The sequence below is a fragment of the Patella vulgata genome, chromosome 4, assembly GCF_932274485.2.
Source record: "Patella vulgata chromosome 4, xgPatVulg1.2, whole genome shotgun sequence".
In the NCBI taxonomy this organism is placed as follows: Eukaryota; Metazoa; Mollusca; class Gastropoda; family Patellidae; genus Patella; species Patella vulgata.
This window is the reverse complement of record NC_065882.2, coordinates 62,973,280-62,985,270: the sequence shown is the minus strand read 5'-3', so window position 1 is coordinate 62,985,270 and position 11,991 is coordinate 62,973,280. Positions and strand designations below refer to the sequence as shown.

At 34.6% G+C, this 11,991-nt stretch overlaps 1 protein-coding gene across 1 annotated transcript; it reads right to left on the bottom strand.

Moving 5' to 3' along the window:
• Positions 1-540: 540 nt before the first annotated feature.
• LOC130012406 (multiple epidermal growth factor-like domains protein 6) lies at positions 541-9,457 on the bottom strand. Its single transcript, XM_056100264.1, has 5 exons — positions 9,334-9,457; positions 6,224-6,436; positions 4,391-4,624; positions 3,163-3,381; positions 541-2,924 (listed from the first exon to the last, which is right to left on the bottom strand). Exons 1-5 carry the CDS (start codon positions 9,374-9,376, stop codon positions 541-543), a joined length of 3,093 nt encoding a protein of 1,030 aa, XP_055956239.1. The 5' UTR covers positions 9,377-9,457.
• Positions 9,458-11,991: the final 2,534 nt, after the last annotated feature.

Sequence of the window (11,991 nt, the reverse complement as noted above, 5' to 3'; positions counted from 1 at the left end):
CGCATTGGAAAATTAACAGTTATCTATTTTATAACATCAGCGTGTTTTCATCGTAAATGATCGTTGAATATTTATTGTTTAATTTGGGGGATTACGTGGCTAAGTGGGTAAGACGCTGGCTCGCTAGCCTGGAGATCGGATGTTCGATCCCTGTATTGGCCGAGAAAGTTCATCAAGAATTTCCGGCGTGGTTTCCCTCTTGTCAGTGATGCAGGACGGAGGGCCTGACAGGGACAGCTGTCTAGTCGTTCGGATGGGACAAAAAACCGAGGTCCCGTGTACACATTGGTGTGCACGTAAAAGATCCCTTGGCAGTTGGAATTCGATATAAGAGTAGGCCGTAGCGCCGCTGTCCAGGCAAAATTTCCTTCATAGTACCTTGTATGGCGTATGCCCGTCTTCATTAGCCCAGGTTAGAAGTTAAACCCTAGGGTTAGGAAGTTAAACCCTATTTCATTTCATTTCATATTGTTTCATAGCTATACTGTATTTAGACTGTATACCCACAGTAACGAAAACCATTTTACAAGCAACAACAAATTAATGCAGAATCTTCTTACCTCCTGTACAGTTATGTCCAGATGTACCATCTCCACAATCATCCATACATGAACCATCTGTTATATTACATACAGTTACACCAGTGATAGATTTACAACTGGTACTACACGTTTTGTCACAGGTTATTCCATAATATCCATGTTTACAAACTTTACACGTACCATCCATGTTACATATATTATCTAAACATCCTATAGGACAGGTTCTACTACACATGGGACCAAATGACCCAGATGAACATGATTTACAAGTCCCGTTCATGTGGCAGATCTCTGGACATACAGTAGGACAGAAGTCTCTGCATCTTATACCAAATCTACCTTGCCTGCAGGCCATACAAGTTCCATTTTTAGTACAATTATCTCCTAAACATCCAGACGGACAAAATTCACGACATCTTTGTCCAAATCGCCCTAGTTCACATGACTTACAATGTCCGTTAAGATTACAACTATCACCAACACACCGTGTAGGACATCGCTCATCGCATTGTTTCCCAAACCAACCAGATTTGCAGGATACACATTGTCCGTTTTGATTACATTTGATACAATGTTCTGGACAACGCTCTGAACAATAAGTTCCTCTCCAACCATCTTCACATGTTGAACATTGATATCTGTTGAATTGGTCACAGTTAATACAATGCTGTGGGCATCCACGTTCACAATATCGGCCCGTCTTCCCTTCAACACATCCTTTAGAACACTTTGGATTGTTAGTTGGTCCTTCACAAACTGAATCTATACAATTATTGCTACAGCTCATGTCACAGTAGTCACCATAAAAACCTTTTGAACATCGTAAACATTTACCATCTCTATTACACCCCCCTTCACAAATCTTACTGCACGTTTGATTACATGTTCGTCCATAATAACCATTCATACATTTATTACAGTAACCATCCGTTCCTCTACATCCTTCTAAACACGTATTGCTGCAGGAATTGTTACAGTAATTACCATAAAATTCTCGGACGCAATCATTGCACCGACCATTTTGTTTACTACAGCCCCCACTACAATATTTAGCACATTTCAACTGACAGCTGTTACCATAATTACCATCAACACAGTCAAATAAACAATCACCCGTTCTGTTACATGTTTTATCTATACCTTGACTTCTACATCCATTACTGCAAGTTGAATTACAAAACCTGCCAAATGTGTTGTTGCCTACACATTGTTTGCACTCGCCAGATATCAAATCACATTGATTGCGACAATTCTCAGAGCATCGCTTTTGACAATTAGATCCGTACCATCCAAGATTGCAAACAGAACAGCCAGTAGTGTTACATGTTACACAGTTAACAGGGCATGGTGTTTGACAGTAAGAACCTTTATAACCATCAATACATCCAACTGTACACCGTGGTTTATCTGGTTCTGATGATTCTCTACATTGTTCGTTGATACATTTGTTACTGCATTCATTTTCGCATTTCTCACCGTAATAGGTATCCTTACATCTACAAAATCCACCATAAGGAGAACACCAACTGTTGATACATCCATCACTACATGTCCTGTTACAATTATCACCATAATAAGTGGCTTTACAACTACACGACCCATCTGTAGAACATATGTTATAAACACAACCAATACTACATTCTTGTTGGCAATAATCACCATATCTACCTGGAGAACATGTTTTACATATACCATTTGATCTATCACATCCACCTTGACAATAACTATTACATTCATATTGACAATAATCACCATATCTACCTGGAGAACATATTGTACATGTACCATTTGATCTATTACATCCACCTTGACAATAACTACTACATTCATGTTGACAGGTATCACCATATCTACCTGGAGAACATATTGTACATGTACCATTTGATCTATTACATCCACCTTGACAATAACTACTACATTCATGTTGACAGGTATCACCATATCTACCTGGAGAACATGTTTTACATACACCATTTGATCTATTACATCCACCTTGACAATAACTACTACAACTTGTATTACATGTATCTGTATACCAACCATCTATACATCCACTGATACAAACACCACCATCTTTATCACATCCTCCTGGTAGACAATTTGGACATTTTTTGAGACACCATCCACCACGATCATAAAACCCGTCTTGGCATCCATTGGTACAAACACCACGCTCACATCTACTGTCTTTACATGTTGAACAGTTCGATCTACATCTCCCACCATAAAATCCATCTTTACACCCGTTAATACAAGTTCCATCTTTCATTTTACAGCCACCGGGATTACAGTTTGAACATACTAGCTTACACATTCCATCATTACCATAGAAACCTTCTTTACATCCATTAATACAGAAACCATTCGTCATGTTACAACCACCTGGTAAAGAATTGAAACATTTCATGGAACAGTTATCGCCATAATATCCTTCTCTACAAGCTGAACATACACCAGGGCCCTTATACACGAAAATTTAAACTAAGACCAGTAAAATCAATTTGCATATATCCAATTTGCATATTGGTCAGCCAATCGAATTGCAGTATTTCTTAAAATTTCGATTGTATCTTAGTTTAAGTTTTCGCGAATAAGGGCCCAGATCCGTAGCAAACATTACCTTTACAGTTTGGACTACATTCACCCGTACAATTAATACCATAGAATCCCACATTACAGCCATCTGTACATCTACCAGTAACATCACATTTATCAATCTTACAATTTATAGGGCATCTCTCTAAACAACGTCCTGTATCAGGGTCGCATGGTTTCACACCACAGTTACAAGGTGAACATCTTCCTCTAGATTTTTCATAATATCCATCTGAACATCGAACTGAGAATTAAAAGTTAACATCAATAAATATCATATTATTGATTAATAAATAAGAAAGTGACATACTGTAACCCGTATAAACAATTTATAAATATAGCACGTTCTGTTTAAGCACGTCTTATTTGTTCGTATCAATCACCGGCAACGACGACGAGAGCGTTTTGGGTCAGGTATTTTGTACGTAATAACCAAAAAGATTAGAATATAAAATGTATGTTAGATAATATCCGGAATATATAAATACATAATCTTATTTGTTTGTTTCATTTCACATTGCACATTTGTATATGACTAACATGTTCGTTGAATTGTTAGGTGAATGATTATTTTGACTATCAAATACCATAAAGCTAGTAATTTAAATAACCATTTATTCTACCACTTTATTAGTGAAACAAGGGTGTACCCAAGATGTAATTCTACAGACGAAGATAATTGCCATTATTTTTTCATATGGCTAGCCTACTCTCCCCAAAGAACAATTCTCCAAAATAATTTACACCGCCTCAAACAAAATGTTACAATTAACCTAATCTTATATGGCAACACCGACCTTTCAGATGATACCAATCTTAACATATTTAACATAGTGCAAAAATACATTAAAGATAGCAAGAGATTTTAACACTTTAATATTTTATTTACAATATGCAATACTTTTTATCTTATATAAATTTCATAATCTAAAATGAAAATGTAATACCCTACTATTAGACTCCAAGAAATGTATATATGTTTGTAACTCACTGTATATACATATGTCCACCATTGTCTATTGTAAACATAAGATATAACTGTTTTGTATGTTTGGAGGGAACTTTTACAGGCCTTTGCCTGTTGTTCAATCCATTTCAGTTTATTGAATATAATATTGTTTAAACTAAACTAACTGATGCCTTATCGTTCAGATTTGCCCTTTAAACACCTGTCCAGTCTTTTTTTGTTTATATATTTAAATAGACAAATAAAATATTCATCCCACTCATCAATATATAAAAATGTTTATCACCTGAATAAACCTCTACTTCACATAATGCTAGAGATGTATATTCAATGTCTGTTGTTATAAATACAATATGTCCTGTCAACTCTACATCTGCTTGTTGATTACATCTATCTATACTATACGGATTTCTATTACTACCAGGATCTTTATAACAAACTGGTGATGATTTAAGAGTTGCTTCATCACAACTACCAGTATCACTGATCATTACAGAAAAATTAGTAAAGCTGACTTCAGCTAAAATAAACAAATAGAAACCTATAAGTGTAATCTGTGAATGAAATATTTAAAATGTATGCAGATCAGTAAGTGGGACAAATATCAGAAATACCCACAGTTTAGATACAGAAAAAATGGTTAGCTTACCAGTGTATTCTGTAGATTTGATTAAACGCTTTCAAAACATCTATACACAGAAATGAGGTTAATTTTTTTTCCAGGAGATACTTTCAGATTACTAAGTTTACAAATGACATGCTTTAGTTGATCTTAAAATAGCTTTTAAAAACACCGATTCAACTATTTTTATTATATTTTCTTATTTTGCGGTGTCTATTTCTTTTAACTCAATATTTTCCATAAAATTCAAAATAACAAACACGAATTAAAATTCAATATTGGCCCATTTCAATCCTAATATTTAAGACATAATGAACTCTTTAATATCCGTACACGAGTAGTGTATTTCTATGGTTTTGGGTGCCGTTTGTAAGGAACAAAGAAAAATATATCCTACAAGACAATGTAGAAGTAATTAGCAATGGCTGATTCACAAACGACATAATAATGAAAAACATGTGCAGCATGAACTAAGCAGGTGTAAACGATTGCCTTTCAATTTGGACTGTTCACGTATTTCACCGAACATGATTGATTAGAATTACAATAAAAATTTAAAAATTGAATATGAATCACTATAATATTCATATTATATTAATGTGTGCTTGTAGACCCATTTTCGTCTATTTTAATCTTCCACGGTGACATTCAGTACTTTTTATAACTTGTCAGATTTCCTCTCACAGTCTCATATAACAACTTTTGGTCTTCGAAGTAATTATCAGTGAGCAGAAATTCACCCGTGTATCTGTTATCGCTCGCTACTTCAGTCAGTTATATATAAGGATAACTCGTGTTTTCCATTTTTTGCGTCACTTCCGTGTGTTCAAATGTTTGTTACACATCTATCGTAGCAATGATCTGCGTGTTAAAATTATATTTGAAAAGTTTTTAACCAGTTCTATCACATATGTGATAATGACTGACAACAATATTGTTCTTTAACTTTTATAATGGTGTGATAATCTGCCAATCGCTAATATAATTAATGTTTCTTAAATTAACCACTTTAAGATCAACTGGCATTCAAGTCGTTAACCAGTCACCAGTTAATCCCATCTATTGTTTTTGTTGATTTATCATATTGTTTAACAGTTTATGGATTGTTCAACAATCGACATGTCAGTTTTAATTACATTTGCTTTTGTCCTATTATCTGATTTTTCTTAAATATAACAAAATTTGTACATTGATGGCAGTCACTAGGATCCCTTACTAAGTGCAGTAACCGGCCTGTCAGTACTGTATGACGATATATGTATATTTATGTTCCGGTATATTGAAGAATTGAAGAATCATTTTAAGTGTGTTATATCCCAAGTGAGAATTTACACCTCTAAACTATTATGAGTTTAGTGATATCCTCCGTACGGTGTACATTGATAGACATCTTATTGGTATAATACAGTATAATAATTTAAACGTCTTTTATACAGTGCATAGGAGATTGACAACATATGATTAAATTATCCTTATATAAAATTACTATACACTTACTGCCTTTATTTCTATTTTCACCATAAACATTAATTTCGTTGATTTTGTATGGCTTCTGTAAATTAACACACCACCATGATTTGATGTCATTATTTGTAACTGAGCAAGATCCATATTTATCCTGACGTTCACCATCTACAGCATTAGATGAATTATATCCAGTCTGGATTAAAGATGAACTCTGTTTGGTAGTCTTGCCTAAAGCTACATTTTCTGAAATATTAATTTCAGCTTAAATCAATCAAATCGGACAACATTATATTCAATGGGGTGTTTTAGCCTGAAAAAGTACAAATGTTTTTTAGTTATTATTACATGGATTTCCCCAAATTATTAAGTAAGTGTAGACCGCTTTCTCCATTATATATTTTGTTTTACAAATACTTCCGTCCTGAAATCAGAACACAACAGAACACTGAGCTATCAAATTTCTTATTAAAAACCAAGTTTCTCTAACAGTCTACATGTACTACATGATAAGAATCATGTACTTCGTCGTTGGCTGTATGTGTTTATCCTGGACAACATTGTCTATAATTAAATTTGGGATGTATAGTTTGTATAATCTTAATTGCAGAGTAATTAATTAATGGTGGAATTACTAAGGCGGTGGAGGTGATCTTCGGTGAATTTCTAATCATATTTACAGTCCAGGTGATCTGACAGATGTCATGGGATTAGCACATTCTCTAACATGTCTGGTGTTACCTCTGTGTTATTGTCAATGATCTATATTATTTTGGTTGTTGAGTACCTATTGTATTTGTGTGTAAAATATAGCTTGACAGAAGACATCGGGAGATGTCGCGGTCATAACAAAAATGTGATAAGTGTTGATGACACGTTAAAGCTCATAGCTGTACCTATACCAATTCAATCTGTTTCACAGAGTTATTGTAATCGCAATACCTCTGACCTTTTTATAAGTTCAAGTTGATTCTACATGTGACGTCACGTCACGCGGCCCCGGTCATTGGCTCGAAAGCTCGTTCAATGTTCACACAACATGGACTGTTCCGTGTAGAATGGTGTCTGTTAATCATTTTATTTATATACTCATTTATAACTAAATAGGAAAAAATTTTTTTCCAGATATACTTCAAACACATTTATTTATTTTTCTAATACTACAAAAAATGTTTTAGAATTTAATTTGCAGAAGGAAAAAAGTTAATATTACAAGCTCATTAACTCGCATCAATGTCAACCCTCTCAGTGATATTAGGGATCTAGCGAATATTCACTGATGATGAGTGTGATACCAATTAGACAAACATGTACCAACTGATTAAAATACAAACGTACAACATAGTTTTGTTAACAATTGTTTTAAATCCGACTTCAATAAGCTATTTGTTTATAAAGTGCGTATAAAATAGATTTTATATCTAAGGGCGATTCCGTACAAAAATCCATTAACAGAATGGCCAAATCGAGATAATTTATAGTAAATGTACTTACTAAATGAGAGTATATCACAATAATCAATACCCAAAATAGTAAAGTAGAACGACGGTGTCTAGAAAGACTAAACATACCCTGTACCCGATACAAATAATAAATCGCTAAACCCTTATTTATATTAGAATTTTATTTTTCAACGGCTATATTATACCATGTTTTGATCACGTTCCACAGTTTGGGGTAATGCCAATAAAGGTAAACTTGAGGTCTTGTAGAAACTTTCAAAACGTGCAACAAGAAGCAATTTGGATGTAAAACCTGATTCACATTGGGTGCTTTTATTTGAATCTCTTAATTAGTTCACATTCTACCAACGAATTTAATACAATCAGGAAATGCTCAATTTCAAAATTCTAAGAGATTAATTACCATCAACATATTCTATGAAAATTCTAAATTGACCGAAACTACCATGACATTGAGATCAAAAAGTCAACTTAAATTAGCAATTCCAAAACGTAACAAAAAGGCCAATGACAATAACATTCTATACTACTTCTTTATTCTGGAATTCACCACCTCAAACTGTGGAACATGTATCTTCATGTTTTATTTTCAAAAGGGAATTAGTAAACCATGTGAAATCTCTTAATCCTTATTAACTACTGTTGTCCTCTGAATGTATGTTTATTTGCCATTTTTCTTTCTCATTTGTTTAATTTTTTCCCTCGATAAGCTTATTTATGATGTATATGGACTTTGTAAATATGTGTAAATATTGTTACTACATGTAGTTGCTAGTTTTATAGAGTAAGAGGGACACGTTGAAAATTAAAATACATGTACTAAATATGTTCCCTCAGAAAATATAGTCATTATCATCATTATAATATCATTTGACTTTTGATATCAGAAACTAACTATTAAGGACAAACAATATAATAATATTAGTTAAAGCAGGGACGTGGTGATAATGACTATGTAATTAGCGATACTCATTCTTCATGCTCAAAAAAATAAATGAATAAAATAAAATAATAAATAATACCACTTTATTTTTAAAGTGGATGAAATTCAATGAGTTTTTTTTTTATTGATGTGGAGGATGATGGTCACTATGAAAAATGTAATTGACATGTTTGAACACTGACGTTAATACTGCTTAATGTCCAACTCCCCACTCTACGTGCCATCCCCCCTATTCATTCCAAAATCCTGTTATTGTATTATAAATTTTGACCCGAAATGGGCCGAGCATGTTAAATGCATGTTCAAGGTAACGGTGATTTTTTTCGCAGGAATAGAGGTATATTGTTGCGACACAATGTCAATGCCGTACCCAACCCCAAATGACCATCACCAGGCTCCGAATTCACAAAACATTCCCAGACGCAGGTTAAGAATTAACTCAAATTTGTTCGCCTTATTTTAACTAAAATATAGCCCTTTATAAAACTTATGTTGTTTTAATGAATCAAATACACTGTACATCAATAAGAAACTGTGAGCAAATTTTGTGTTTTTGGATTAAAGATATTTTTCATAAACAGTAATTGGATGTTGAGTAAGATCTTAACTTAAGTCTGAGATTGTTTCGTGAACTCGGGACCAGGCCTCCGAGTTAAAGACATATTATATATATTATATATAACTCAATATGAATGAGTATCACATGAAACAAGAAATTAATATAGTATATAATGTACCTGTTGTACAATAGTTGCAGGTTGACATACAGTGTTCCTCCATGTAGTCTCTCCAACCACCAGGTTTGTCTTTACAATGTGCACCATAAACTTTACATGGTGTTACAGTCCTCTTGTCTTCACATGTGTCAAGGGCTGAAATATTTACAGTAATCATGCTTTAGGTGTCTGGTGGTCCAAGTATTCTACTATATGTTCGTCACCAAAATGAGTTTAATTCTACAGCTGTATATTTTAGAAAATAAGATCGTTGATCCTCGTTAACTGGTGAAGTTTGGTTACAAGCGAATTTTATTGAGAAGAGGATTATAATATTTGTCAGTTATGAAATGCCGTGTTGTGTCGAGTAGACTATTGCCTAGTTCATCTCTATTGTACTACTATCATATGATAAATGATATGTTACATTACACTACTCTTGTAACAATCATCTACCTACAGTTAAATATACTTATATATTGTTAATAACAATCATTATACTTACCATTGGTGACATCAAATATAAAACAATACACAAGTACATATATCAGTATAGTACTAGCCATGTTGACATGTATATACTAAATATATCTGTTAAACATATAGATTATAATACAGATATTTTAGATCAAGGAAGTAAAATAATTTGTTCCTGTATCAAATTAATGGAGAATAACCTAAATGAATCATAAAATCAAATTTTAGTACTGTTAGTGTATAAACTTATAATTGTCTTATACAATAACACACTTTTGATATTTTTTTGTTATAATTAATTTGTAGTGTGTTTCGCGTGTTAACGTCGTGGCTCAGCGCTTAAACGTTGGCTCGCTAACCTGGAGGTCGTATGTTCGATCCCGGTGTTAGCTGAGGTCCCGTGTATACATTGGCGTGCACGTAAAATAAGCCTTGACGGCTGGAATTTGAAATATGAGAAGGCCGTAGTGCTCGCTGTACGGCTAAATTTCCACCATAACACATTTATGACGTAGGCCCGTCTTCATTAGCCCAGTCGGGGCAGACCAGTAGAACGTCAAACACAAATTTCATTTCATTCCGTGTTATCATATTCTTTTTAATTTACTCGTTATTGTATAACGACTGGTAATTTTACATTATTTCAGGTCAAATAAGCTGTAATATACATGCATTTTCTCATGTAAAAATTGCTTGGAGTTAAAGTGGGGTCCCGATAGTGGACAGAATGAGGGTCCAGAGAATGTAAATTCGAAGCACTCATCTATTGGAACTTTTGATATTGTACTCAATCCAACATGTGGGCCGTGGGGGCTACGGGACTTTTGTCCAACTTAGCCCCCCCCCCTTGATCCATTATTACTAATTAAGAACTGAAATGAAATGGGAAATGGGGTTTAACGTTATTATGTTCTGCTCCGTCTGGGTTAATGAAGACGGGCATGCTCCATACAGTGTGCTGCGAAGGAAATGTTGCCCGGGCGCTACGATCCACTCTTATATCGAATTCCAACTGTCAATGAATCTTTTACGTATGGCAAACCCGATAAGGTTCCTAGGTCGACATAGGGGTGGAACACGTGACGTCCGGGCTATCGAGTCAACGTCTTACTGACTGAGCCGCCGTGGCTTTGATAAAGACACGATGACGACACCCATCCCAAATGCCATATAAAGGTATTATGTGGAACTAAATGACCTAAGAAAATTAAATAGATACGACTAATTGACCAGGCAGTGTGTGCACAACTGTAACTCGAATGCTAACGTAAACGACAATATTGGCTTAGTTACAAATAGAATCTATACACTTTGTAATAATAATGAAATCAGTCACGAAAACACTATGTTTCTTTTTCTTAAACATACATTATGCACGAGCTAAATCTGGCCTTTAGTGTTATGAATTGTTATTTAGATTATTTGTTATCGTGACAAGCCCACAATGAACTATCTAGACCATCGGATGACTGAGATATTGAATGAATTAGAACAACCGAAATGAAATGAAATGAAATGAAATGGGGTTTAACGTCCTACTGTTCTGCTCCGAAATGGGCTAATGAAGACGGGCATACGCCATACAGTGTCATACGCCATACAGTGTGCTATGAGGGTAAATTTTGCCCCGACAGCGGCACTACGGCCTACTCTTATATCGAATTCCAACTGTCAAGGGATCCTTTACGTGCACGCCAATGTGTACACGGGACCTCGGTTTTTCGTCTCATCCGAATGACTAGACAGCTGTCCTTGTCAGGCCCTCCATCCTGCATCACTGACAAGGGGGAACCACGCCGGGAAATCTGGATGAACTTTCTCGGCCAATGCAGGGATCGAACACCCGACCTCCAGGCTGGCGAGCCAGCGTCTTACCCACTTAGCCAGCGAGATTCCAATTAAAACAACCGCAGAATTTTTCGTTGAAATTGATAATCGAGAGTGTCTTTATTGTCGTTACAACGGTACTTGCCAATCGAGAAAATTTACGCCCAAACATCAAATTGCTCTATTATTCCGCTCAGAATAGAGTTATTTAATTGCAATGTTTAATATATTCATTTTTTGAACTTGTATAGCCAGAACGGCCAGTTATTTATAGGATTTTTATATAATGCATCTTTAAATAATTTATGTTATTAAAAGTTTGTTGAATCGATGAGTATGTCTTTAGTTCACTAAACAGAACGTTCAGGATTCAAT

What these genes read in the sequence shown, in the direction of transcription:
- LOC130012406 (XM_056100264.1), bottom strand. Translation starts at nt 9,376, where the DNA reads ATGGAGGAACACTGTATGTCAACCTGCAACTATTGTACAACAG. An exon ending in CTGCAACTATTGTACAACAG is followed by an intron (nt 6,437 to 9,333) that starts GTACATTATATA and finishes TTAATATTTCAG; the next exon opens with AAAATGTAGCTTTAGGCAAG. An exon ending in TGAAGTAGAGGTTTATTCAG is followed by an intron (nt 3,382 to 4,390) that starts GTGATAAACATT and finishes TTTAATTCTCAG; the next exon opens with TTCGATGTTCAGATGGATAT.